Genomic DNA, 13,481 nt, shown 5'->3' on the forward strand with positions numbered 1-13,481 from the left:
TAAGGGAATTCAGTGTCCTATAAGAATTTTAGAATTCCCTAAGTATTTTAAAAACTAAGTGAAACTTCTAATTAATTACCCATGTAAAAAGTAACAATTAGGAATTCTAAATGTGGTGATTTCTGAATTTCAACTTTTTAAATCTCAAACAAATAACTTTTCTTGAAAAATATAAAAGTTTTGTTTTAATTTGATAAACACAGAAATGTGCCAGCCTGATGTATCTGCTTATATGTTCACTACATTGAATTTTTATTTCAAAAGAATTGTGAAATAAAATTCAATGGACTAAAATACAGTTTATATAGTTTTGTCTTATCAGTGTATGATAAATGACCTGACTTGGAACTTACTTTCAGGAATCAAAGATTCTTCATCTTGTTTCTTAGATTCCTTCTTACCCCAAAACCCACTAAACCAGCCTCCACGTTTCTCCCCTGTGTCAGTAGGCTTTTTCCTTAATTTTTGCCCAGACCGAATCACCTAAAAAATACAAATTAAAAAGTTAAAGTAAACATCCTATTCATTTTCAGGTGTAGTGAGGTAAGAACAATGGTTAACTTTTTTAAACACTACTTTAGGTTAAAAATAGTCAAGAAAGACAATTCCTTCTGAAATTATATTCAACATGTAATCAATGTACTCTATTAACTTACTTTTCATACTTACCAATAGCATTTTGTTGCATTTTGTTAAGAATATAGCCAAGGATTCAAAACATTAGATTTTTCTGAGCAATATGTCTTCCAAAATTTTTTAAAGATTTTATTTACTTTTTAGAGAGGGGGAAGGGAGGAGGAAAGAAACATCGACAGGAAGGAGAAACATCTCAATCAGTTGCCTCTGGTACATGCCGACTGGGACTGAACCTACAACCTAGGCGTGTGCCCTGACCAGGAACAGAACCAGCGACCTTTTACTTTTCAGAATGACTCCCAACTGAGCCACAGTGGCCAGGGCTCTTCCAAATTTTTAAGTTAAGGAGCCACTAGGACAGCATATTTCTGAGTAATATTATCTTTCAAATATTTAAGTTAAAGGGCCACTATGGCTGAAAGAATAAGGCTTCCACGTTCAAATTCCAATCCATTCCAATTTCAGAACTCACACTGCTGGCTGGCTAACTATGGATATGGTGGGGGTAAATTATAAATAAAAATAGATAGTCCTCAAATTTCATTTCATCCTGTTTTCTCAAAAAATCCTGGTTTGATTTTCTGTTGCTCCTTGTCTTTGCCTACTTCTCAGTGAAATACAGATAAGAACCAAAAATCAAAAATAGAAGGATAAAGATAATAAAAGGGTAAGGCATTTAGACTCTCTCTTAATAATTTCCCAATTCAATTTTTTTTTTTTTTTAGGAGGCACAGTGCCTGGTAGGCCTCTATGGACTTTGAATACAAAATACTCCTTGTTTGGGATGTTACTTTGGCCGATCTATTCAGTGCCCCCAAAAGCTAACTAGTTGTTTTATTAATTTATTATTTCATTTTTTCCTTTTTTAATAAATATCGACATTCAATGTTATACTAGTTTCAGGTGTTCAGCATAGCAGTTGGACATTTATATAACTTACAAAGTGATCCCCCCATAAATCTAGCACTCACCTGATACCATACCTAATCATTACATTATTATTATTTTCCTTAGAAAGTACTTTACATCCCTGTGACTACTGTGTAACTGCCTATTTGTATTTCTTAATCCCTTAACCTTTTTCACCCAGCCTACAAATCCCTCTTCCATCTGGCAACCATCAGTTTGTTCTCTGCATCTTTGAGTTTGTTTCTGTTTTGTTTGTTTGCTTCTTTTGTTTTTAAAATTCCACATATAAATTAAATAATATGGTTTGGTCTTTCTTTGTCTGACTTATTTCACTTAGCATAAAACCACCTAGGTCCCTCAATGTCCCAAATCGTTAAGATTTCTTTTTTTTTTTTGCCAAAGAATATTTCATTGTACATATGTACTACTTCTTCATTATCTAATCATCTATTGATGGGCATTTAGGTTGCTTCCATATCTTGGCTATTGTAAATTAAGCTGCAATGAACACAGGGGTGCAGGTATCTTTTTGAATTAAGTGTTTTGGATTTCTATGGATAAGTACCCAGAAGTGAAATTGTCAGGTCATATGGTAGTTCTACTTTTAATTTTCTGAGAAACTTCCATACTCTTTTTTTCCATAGTGGTGACACCAATTTGCAATCCCACCAACAGTGCACAAGGGTTTCCTTTTCCCCACATCTTTGCCAATACTTGTTAGTCAATATATTCACAATAGCCATGGTGACAGGTGTGAAGTCAGTGGGATTTTAATTTGCATTTCTCTGATGATAGGTGACATTGAGCATCTTTCCCTATGTCTATCGGCTATCTATACATCCTCTGGAGAAAGTCTACTCAGGACTTCTACCCATTTTTTAAGTGAATTGTTTGTTTTTTGTGTGTAAGTTGTATGAGTTCTTTATATATTTTATATTAACCCCTTACTGAATGTATCATTGGCAAATATCTTCTCCCATCAGCAGGTTGTATTTTCATTTTGTGGATGGTTTCCTTTGCTGTGCAAAAACTCTTTAGTCTGATGCAGTGCTATTTATTTTTTCTTCTGTTTCCCTTGCTCAAGGAGACAAATGCAAAATAATACATACTAACAGCAATATCAGAGAGTTTACTGCCGATATTTTCTTCCAGGAGATAATTTAAGTATTTTAAATTGGTAGTGACTTGGTAACATATTGCCAGCCTCTATGTGTACCAAAAAGTGCGATCATCAAAAAAACAGAAATTAAAAGAAAAGAGTTGAATTCTATAGTAAAAAGGATAGGTTTGAGTAACAACAGCTCAGTTTAAACCAAGTTAAATAAGTTATCTTTATCAAATAGACATTAAATAAACAATAAGGGAACAGGTCTGCATCTTTCCACAAATCTATTAAAGGTCCCAGTCATATCTCAGCTATAACTACCTTCTGTCAAGCTTACCAATTCATTTTCAGCAGTCAAAATGTATTGGGAAAAAAATATATAGCTGATTAGTTTATGTTCTATATGACATAACACTTAACTTCTTTATTTTCTCAGCACAGAAGATTAGTGTAGTTTTTCACTTTTGATGTTAAGTAAAACTTAGATGATTTAATCTCTCTATGCCTCAATTTCCTGATATAAATTGAAAATGATAATAGTATGTTCCACAGAACTAACAGTACCAGTAAATTACATCAAAAAACGTTAGCTACTATTTTCTTTCTTATCACTAAACTTTTTACTTAAAAATTTTATGCATACAAAGCTTCAGCAAAAGGAAATCAACTCTTAGCCACCAATATTTTGAGTTCATTGCAGACTTAGGCACAATCTTGTTAATCCAAGTGCTGCTGAAAACCCCAACAGAATATTGACTACAATAGGCACTCGATATGATTTAAACCCATTTAAAAACATAAGTACATGTACGGAGATCTATCAGTGTAATAAAGACTAAAAGAATATACAGAAATGTATTAACAATAGTTATCTTTGGTATGTGACATAAAGGGTGTTTCTAAATATTTTGGGTTTTTGTGGAGCTTTTTGTGTATATTTTCTAACTTTTCTTTTTTTTTAAGTTTATTTATTTTTAGAGAGAGGGAAGGGAGGAAGAAAGAGAGGGAGAGAACCATCAATGTGTGGTTGCCTCTCATGCACCCCCTACTGGGGACCTGGCCCACAACGCAGGCATATGCCCTAGACTGGGAATCGAATCAGTGACCCTTTGGTTCGCAGGCCAGCACTCAATCCACTGAGCCACACCAGCCTGGACTTATTTTCTAACTCTTCTATAATGAGTTGTATTATATTTTTAATTTATTTTTTAAATACCAAAATAAGTCATGTTACAGAATAATAAAAATAACATGGAAGATTGTCACTGGGATAAATCATAAATAAATTATTAAACATTATAAACAGGTTGATTCCAATTTTGGAAAAAAGAAGAGGTTGAGAGAAGGAGGGAGAGGGGGAAGAGAAAAGATCAGTGAAGGGAAGGAGGAAAGAATGGTGTGAAAAGAAGACAAACCAAAGATAAAGTGAAAAAAATGGGGGATAAGAAGCATAAATAAGATGCATGAAAGAAAAATGAAAAGTCTATACGCCAAAACATTACAGTCAGCACTGTGTACTGTTAGAATTATGGGTGACTTTTATTTACTTGCTTTGGGGGGGCAGGGAGTTTAAATTTTTTATTACAAATTTTTTTTTAATTTTGCCCTTAGTGTCACCTTTTTATCCCCAGTATTTCAATTTTTTCCTCCTGAGACAAAATTAAGCTCTAAAAACTCAAGTTTTATTCTCATTTGAGTAAGTCTCAAGAACTTCCCATGAAACTGAGATTTCCTGATCCTAGGTTTAAAGTAGTATTAACATGTTTAAAACATAAAATCAGCTAACAAAAATAATTACCTCAACTTGTGCTTGTTGCCTTGCTAAAATTATGTTAAAAACATCTAGAGTCTTCTCCAAATCCTATAAAATAAAGAGACACTTTTAAACAAGGAAAATGATCATTAGAAAGAAAGAGTATTTTTTTCTTCTATGATATCTAGGCTTATTAGTCCATCAACAAACAGTATTTGTGATCTAATGAAAGTTAAGTATAAATTTGAACATGCACTTGGCTTTTACATTAGCTTTTGCAATCTAAGAAATAAGTTTTCCAAGAAAGTAAATCCCCATTGAATACAGAAGTGAGAACTTTAATGGGACTATTACAATACACAGATAGCCAAAAATGCAAATGGAAACAAGAATATTTAGGAGGGGGACTTGTTTTAGGTATTATACTATGGTTCTTCTGACTCCCTCAATTCTATATTATTTTCCAAGCACTATGCTAAAGGCACCATTATAGAAGACAAAATTTTAAGTGTAAAATTCTGCAAATCACACATAATCTAAAGTAGAAACTGATTTGGGGAATTTACATAAAGTATGTAAGAGGAATCGGCATGTACTAGTGACCTGTGTGTCAGGTGCTCTGTGTGTTCTCTCATGCGCACCTCACAGTTCTGTACAACAGATGCCGTTTCCACTACATGCGTGAGAACACGAGCCCTGAGATGTTAAAAAACCTGTTGCTTCTCTAATATATAATACTAATGATCGCCACATACTTCAGAATAACAGGAATCCAATTCTTTATGTTATGAATTTGTGGCAGATTAGATGATATTAAGTAAATTATATATTTAGTGTGGTATTTTTCTATATTTTGAAAGGAGGTAAATAAGATTTCTATCTTGTAAATAAAAGCTATTTTTATAATACTTTGCTTTTTAAAAAGCCAGTAACCTAATAATATATGTACTTCTAGCTAATAATAAACAGCTCTGATGCTGATTTTCTAAATATTATTACCAATACCAAACATACTTCTCCAAACAGTTTATAGTAACCTCATTTTATCTGATATTAGGATGAATGGGAAAGGCTCAACAGTGTGATGATTGCTGCGGGGAGAGGGGGTATAAGGGGACTAAAGGGTAATGGAGAAAAATACAATAAAGATTAAACAAAAAAATTGGGAAAAATACTACGCATTTTCCCATAACATTCTCTCAAAAAGATAAGCACTATTCTTTTTATTGAATACAATTATATTTTAATTGAATTAAATTTAAAAGGACAACATTAAAGAATGATTTAATAAATAATTCCTTTCACCAATATACTCAAGATATACCTGAATTTGTTTCTGTATTTCTTCTGGGACTTTAGTCTGAGTTAGCTTGTTTTTGTAGACATTTTTATAACTCTTCAGCAACTGCCTGTGCTTTTTTATGTTACTCCATGACCACATCTGTGTACACCTTCTTATATGAACCTCAAGAACAGAATCAATTGCATATTTCCACCTGCATATCAAAAATATTTAATGTGCATCTCAATATAAAGGTTTAAGAAAAAGCAAGAAAACAGCTTTGACATTTTAGACCTACCCTGTTATACTTATTGTTATTAACTGTTTTCCTGTGACAGCTCAGTAGTAAGACTTCAATTCCCCAGTACAATTCTCTTATTTAAATAGATTATGAAATGAACAAACCACTCCAGGAAGAGGGTTTATCAAAGCAAAATCTCAAAGGCATAAAATGACATGTTGTGCAAAATTGATAGTATCCCACATGGTTTAACATTGAGTCCATTTGGATGACTAAAGGGAACTAAAACCAAAAAATGTTGAAAGTCATGAACACTAAGTTAAAAATTTGGAAATAATTTGGGAGCAGAAGTATAAAAGAATGTGTTTATAAAAAAAAGTAACAAGAACATAACATAAAAGATACCCATCTCATGTCTATATAAAAGAAAAAAGTGGCTTCATTACACAGCTTCAAAGGTGTCTTAACTCTGAGACCCACTAACTTTATGATTACATGTTTCTTATTAAAAAACAAAAATTCTAACTTACCACTGTCGACCATTGTTATGAAGTGGTAAATAAGGTTTATATTTTCTGTAAGGAGCATTTCTAACCATGTAATCCACTGATTCCAAAAGGTCAATCATACTTAAGTACTATTAAAACAAAAACAAAGTTACATTGATTAGACTGCACACATGAATAAACACTTAAGTAAGATAAAGCTACTTAATTGCCCATCTGACCACCAATACAACAAATCTGTGTATCTGGTAAACACAGTAGCTCAAACAGGGACACACACACACACAACATGACTACAGGTAAGAAAAAGAGAAGGGCAAGTCTAGCTTCTTCTCTATTTTTCATAACGCATTTCTACCAAAGGGTTACCATATGGCTATTTAGCACTTAATATGTGGACAGTCTGAACTTAAATACATTTTAAGTGTAAAATATACCTCAGATTTCAAAGACATACAAAAATAAAAGGATGTAAAATACCTTAACTTTTTACATGGATTACATGTTAAAACGATAACATTCTAGATAGGTTAAAGAAAATGCTAATAATTTTGTAAATTATTTCATCTTTTCTTTTTACTTTGCTAATGTAGCCACTAGGAAATTTAAAGTTACATATATAACTTGCATTGTATTTTTATTAGACTGCATAGAGCCAAAAGCTCAATTAGTTAAATCCTTGTCCTCCTTCACTTCTCCAGGTCTGTTATCCAAACCCCTGGGCATGTGACCAAACTTAAGAAACAAATGGAAAAGAAAAGTCTGTCAACATAGTTGTTCTAAAGAATAAGTAAACAATATTTAATGAGTGCCTGCTATTAAAATCTAAGAGGAAAAAAACACATTAAAATCTCCATCAACAATTGCGAATTAAATGGAAGTAATGTCATTCACTACAATTTGGTAAGATTCTCCATCAATGAGGTAAATATCAGATAAAATAAAACTATTTCTTAAATTTGATATATACTTTCTTTTTTAAACATATGTATAGTACATCTACTTTTACAAGTCAAATCTCAACGTAACAAAGCAAAAGAACCATCAGAACAATGGAAAAGGAATAATCACAAATGACAAAAGCAGTCAAGATTCGAGGCTAATCAAAGTTAGAAATTTCCAACTAATCTTACCTGAGGTTTGGTTAGTTCAATAGCAATATTTTGGACTTCTATGTTCCAATCAAGTTTGGGTGTTTTGAGCTCTGTTTCTGCATAAGGATTCATGTAGAGTTTTGCAGAGGCTGATATTGGCTGGAAAACTGATACCACATTAGAAGTAAGATATTTTTATATGCTCTGACACATGAACAATTGTAAATAATTATAAAAACAATGTTACCCTGAAAGTAAAGAAAAATGATCAAAAAAAGTATGTAAAAAAGTAACTACCAAAAAAATATTTACGTATTTATTTGCATTGTACCAACTGTCAAGCTCAATGGTTAAAGTGGAATCCCCAAAAAGGTAATTAGTGTTCTATGCTTCTAAGTAAGAAATGTCCAATATACAAACCAATCTACTCTTGGTATTCACACTCTGTGTAAAATTAGGCTTCTCTTCCTTGCTACAAGACATTTAATGATTTTATTATTCATTTAAAATATTAATACAAGGTAGGAAACAAAACCTGATTAATTTCTTATTTAATCACTGGCAGAATTTAGGAACAGAACCAGGAATAACATTCACACTACCCAGAAAAAAGTTGTTTATACCATTTTATAATTTTCAAGACAATCACTGCACAAATTCTTAGAATAAACTAAAGGAAATATTCTTGAAGTTGAGAAGTAGTATGAAAAGGTGTACTAGGGAAGATAAAAGAGCAAAGTAAAATGATAAACATTAACTATGAATAGTATTAAAATTATATAAATTGCAGTACCTTATATAGTATATAGCATGACAGTATAAAACTTTAACTAATTTAGATGTTATTTATAAGTGAAAGATGCCTAAGAATGAAGTTGTAGATTTTTCCTAGGTCTTTCATGAGTAAAAATGTTTTCACAAACTAGCAACACGTGAACACTTTGTCATCACCAAACAGAGAGATCAATGAACATAGAGAGAAAGTACCAACTCTCATACAATGGCAATCCACTGTGAAAGAATACGAAGAAAACAAGAACTGAAGCAGAGTAATATGGAATACAAAAGAACATGGGCACAAATTTGGAGAATGGACATAAGGGGCATACTAAATATAAACAAGCCAACAGCTTCTTCAGAATGAAATGGAAATGGAGAAAAAGAGGAGCTAAATAAGCAGGCAGATTTGTTAGAGATCTATTTAAAATTATAGTGAGGCTGCCAAGAAAAACTCACTTAAAAAAAATCTCTAATGTGGTTCATTTGTCTTAACACTACAATAATGACATGCTAGAGGTGACCTGAATAGCAAGATCTCAGAAAACTAGTTATTAAGCAAAGCAAAGCAAAGAAAGGCTAACTTCTAAAATAAAAATGACGACAAAGTAAGAGGGAAACATGGAGGTCAAGGGGGGTTAGCTGTTGGCAGTGAACTACAGCCAAATTGTCCTTCTCTCCAGCAATGTGTGTGTTATAGCTATTCCTAAATAATTAGTTTTAATCCAAACATGCTATATGATAAAATTAAGGTATAAAATACTTTTTGTCAAAGTAATTTTATCAGAAAAAGTATATTAAAATAAAGCATTTAATAACAAGCTACCTATAATATGAAATGAACTTTACCATTACTTACTGTATTGGTGGTTTGGGGGTATATCATTACTTGTAAGAATTTCACTTTTCAGTTGATCCTATACAAAAAATTTAAATTACATAAAAATTAAAAATAAAATACACACATACTCAGCCACACATACAAAAATAAATATTTGGTCTTAAATCATTACCCTTATTTCCCTCTTTATAATTAGTAACCCATTAAAAAAAACACTAAACATTATTTACAGATATATGTCCTTAGAATAAAATACACAAGAGAATTTTTTTAAAATTATAAGTATCTAGAAACATTGTAACATTGTGACTTTAAAAATACATATTTATGTAAATGTCCATGAACATGGATCTCAATTTCTAGACAAAGGCAAATTATTTGTATTACAGTATCTGAGAAATAAGAGACAGAATCTTAGAAATAATTCAGTTCCAAAATTCAACTGTTCTTTTCTCCTCTAAGTAAATAAACATGGCTTAGCACATGGAAGTTTTAAATTACTGGTAATCTTTCACTGTTTAGGAAATTATCATCACAAATGCTTAAAACATTTGCTAAGAATATAGTCTTTAGATCTGAAAGGTATCGTCTTTATTTACAATACTCTTCAGAGGAGATCAGGCACGATCGGGGTGGTATGGCCGTAGATACAATACTCTTCAAGTAATTATTTTCATGTAAAACACCACTGTGTGACCAGATGCTATCAAAATGAGAGTGTATTGGATTGGCCAAAAAGTTAGTTCAGTTTTTAAGTAAAAGACACATTTTTCATTTTCACCAGTAACGTTATTGAACAACATATTCACTGTTTTGTTCAACTACTTTCTGCCATCTTTCAGGCAAATTCATAACTCCATCTTCCCAAAACTTTTTATCTTTTTGGGCAAACGACTATTCCAGGTGCCTTTTGCAGCCTTCCAGGGAACTGAAATATTTTCCATTAAGAGAATTTTGTAAAGACTGAAATAAATGGAAATCTGAAGGCGCAATGTTTGGTGACTACAGTGGATGAATCAGAACTTCCCAGCCAAGCTGTAACAGTTTTTGCCTAGTCATGAAACAAACATGCAGTCATGCATTTTCCTGATGGAATATTATGCATTGTCTGTTGACTAATTCCAGATGCTTTTCATCAAGTGCTAATTTCAGTTGGTCTAATTGGGAGCAATAGCTGTTGGAATTAATCATTTGGTTTTCCGGATGGAGCTCATAATAGAGGACTCCCTTCCAGTCCCACCATAAACACAGCATCATCTTCTTTGGATGAAGACTGGCCTATTGGCGGTGGTTCATTTTGCTTGTCCCCACAATCTCTTCCATTCCACATTATTGTAAAGTATCCACTTTTCATTGCCTGTTACAATTTGTTTTAAAAATGGAACACTTTCATTACGTTTAAGTAGAGAATCACATGGGGGAATATGGTCAAGGATTTTTTTGCTGAACTTATGTGGAACCCAAACATCAAATCGATTAACATAACCACACACATTTTCTTCCATCTTCAGTATTAAAATGGCTAATCAAAAACTCACCAATTTCAATAAGGGGACTAAGTGGTAATGGAAGAAAACACAATAAAAAAACTGTCATATGTTTTTATAAACTGTTTTCCCTCAAAACTTCCCAGTAAAATTTAAACAGATAAAAATCATGTCAACAATTAAAAATAAATAAATGCATGCCGATATGACAACTCTCACAACACAGTCTAACCAAACTGTTTCAAATGAAGTTAAAGACAACTAAGTGCCACTAGAACCACCATAGGGAAAATAACCAAACAAACTTTTTGGCCAAACCAATAAAAGCTATAAATGCAGTTTTGATTTAATAGTATAGGTTCTCATCTCACTCTCTAGTGAATGATTTCACAAAGATCTTCAAAAACAAGAGTGCTTGTTTCAAGTACAGACTAGATACCAAATACTGTGTTTCGTACTTCTGATTTAACATATACGTCAACAAAAGACTGCTATCTTGTCCTCATTAAAAATCTCTTTGTTAAATAAATTTAGAGAGTGTAGTTAGCTCTTCTAGGTAAAAACAGAAATTACCAAAATCTGTTCCCTTGATCCCTGGTAAGACATGCTGCAGTTTACATTCCAGTAGGCACTAAGGCTATCAAGTCGGATAAGCTATAAAAGAAAAATTGAAAGAGATCAAGCAACTAATACATTGAAATTATGAATCAATATTAAAGATTCTTCTCATGTTCGGTATTCCAAAATTATCCAATTGTCATTTTGAACTTCTAAAAGAAAGAAAGTAATGCAAAAATGGGGAAAATAATAGCTTCTTAGCCTTTTGGCTAAGTGTAAAAATGGGGGCAAATATATGCATGTTATTCAGACTTTATTATTAATCTAGTATTTGCTAAACTGTGCTTCCAGGAACACTATTTCCAAGGGAATCCATTCATTCAATTATCTAATACTTATTGAGAATTAAGGTTTTCTTAAAGATATTTATTTATTTTTAGACAGAGGGAAAGGGATGGAGAAAGAGAGGGAGAGAAATGTCAATGTGTGGTTACCTCTTGAGCACCCCTACTGGGGACCTGGCCCACAACCCAGGCATGCGCCCTTACTGGGAATCAAACCAGCAACTCTGGCTCATAGGCCAGTGCTCAACCCACTGAGCCACACCAGCCAGGGCAAGAAATTAGTTTTTAACAGCCCCTATACATGTTTTGCTGAATAAAACACTATGATTCCTCCAATGGATATGAATGGCTATTCACAGCAGGGAGTGAGGGGAGAGGCTTCTATGATCAACCAGGTGGGGAAAGCTACATACTAAATAACCCTCTTGAATATTCACAATGTTTATTAGCATATTTAAAGTATTGTGGAGTTCTGTAGTTTAAAACAAAATGAAATATACCTATTTAACTATGTATGGCTTAATACTTTAGTCAGCAATCTTACCTGACCACAGAATATTTTTCTACAAATCTAGTATCTCAATTACCTAATGCTCCATAAAATACAAGCTGGGATATGTTCATTTTGTACAGTTTCTTTACATGCGAGGTGAAGAACCTAAACCTCAAAATAGTTAAGTGGTTTTAGAAAGTTGTATGACTTGTGGTATATTAAGTAGCATTACCAAAACTAGACTCTAGATGTTCAACTCACACTCCAATGGTACATTCTGCTCCATCAAGGTTTCTCAAGAAAATACACTGTGTTCACACCTAAGAAAATCAAGAAATTTTAATATAGTCTAATACCTTATATATAATTTTTTCTGCTTCATTTAATACACATGGAGTCCAGTATTCATTTGCAGTCTAAAAGAAAAAAAGAATTAACTGTGAAATAAAGTGTGTATATATATGAATCTCAAAATAATACTCTAATATTTGGAAACCGTAACAAAATAACTTAAAGAGAAAACACATATAACTCATATTGGCCACTCTAGCAATCTGTTTTTTACATATCTTTCAGATAAAAATCAAAGGAACAGTGAAAACAGAACTGAGTAGGTTCTAATTTAAATGACTTAATTCACCCAGAAAATAATTATTGAGCTACTATGTGTCTGAAGTATGAAAGGAATTGGGTAAGAATAATAACAGAGAGCTTGCCTATAAGCTATTGAAAAAGGTCCACATTCTCTTTTTTAAAAATCAATTAATTATTGCAAAGTAGGAAGAAAACCATGAGAATATGGAAATCATAGCAAGACCATGTTTTCAGGAAATCAGCACGGTCAGCAATGCCAAATGCTGCCATGAAATAAACTAAATTAAACTTATCTAACAGCCAGGGTGCTACCAATGAACTTTCTAAGAACAGGTTCGGTGGAGTATTAGAGTCAGAGTACAATGGGTAGGGAGTCAGCAGGAGGCGGGGAAAGAAAGAAAAGGCAGGAAATTCTCTCAAAAAGTTTAGTTAGAAAAAAGAGAAAGAGAAGGCAGGTAGTTAGATGGGGCCTGGGTGGAACAGGAGAAGGTTTAGAACAGGCTTTTAAATTTTTGTTGTAAGGAGACACTTGAATATATTAAATGCTTACAAAAAGGAGTGTGGTGTAGGGAGGAAGGGGGGGTGGAGGGAAGGGAGTTGAAGATTTAGGAAAGAGAAGGAAACTGACTGAAAGAAGAGAGAGATGAAGGCCAGGAGGGCTCCTGAGGACATGGAGAAGGATAGGATCCAGATCAGCGGTGGGGAGATTACTCACAGAGTTCAATTATAATTGGAAAGACAGGAGAAAGGAATGGTATGGACACGAAAAGAGGTAAGTTTACTGTTGTTATAACACTCAATGTAGTAACTGAAGCAAGAAATAATTCAGCCAGCCGAAATTCAGCCAGCCGATGTGCCAAA

General features: G+C 32.9%; 1 protein-coding gene across 4 annotated transcripts in view; it reads right to left on the reverse strand.

The window, feature by feature from the left end:
* Nucleotides 1-13,481, reverse strand: part of VPS13C (vacuolar protein sorting 13 homolog C) — a 176,262-nt gene that overhangs the window by 123,983 nt on the left and 38,798 nt on the right. For all 4 annotated transcript variants that reach the window (XM_053928698.2, XM_053928696.2, XM_053928699.2 and 1 more), the window contains 8 exons: nucleotides 12,383-12,442; nucleotides 11,205-11,285; nucleotides 9,163-9,220; nucleotides 7,566-7,693; nucleotides 6,457-6,563; nucleotides 5,728-5,899; nucleotides 4,449-4,511; nucleotides 354-483 (listed from right to left, as the gene is read on the reverse strand). In XM_053928698.2, coding sequence (XP_053784673.1) covers nucleotides 354-483; nucleotides 4,449-4,511; nucleotides 5,728-5,899; nucleotides 6,457-6,563; nucleotides 7,566-7,693; nucleotides 9,163-9,220; nucleotides 11,205-11,285; nucleotides 12,383-12,442 — 799 coding nt within the window. The remainder of the gene's footprint in view (nucleotides 1-353; nucleotides 484-4,448; nucleotides 4,512-5,727; nucleotides 5,900-6,456; nucleotides 6,564-7,565; nucleotides 7,694-9,162; nucleotides 9,221-11,204; nucleotides 11,286-12,382; nucleotides 12,443-13,481) is intronic.

Source organism: Desmodus rotundus, chromosome 7, assembly GCF_022682495.2.
Source record: "Desmodus rotundus isolate HL8 chromosome 7, HLdesRot8A.1, whole genome shotgun sequence".
Lineage (NCBI taxonomy): Eukaryota > Metazoa > Chordata > Mammalia > Chiroptera > Phyllostomidae > Desmodus > Desmodus rotundus.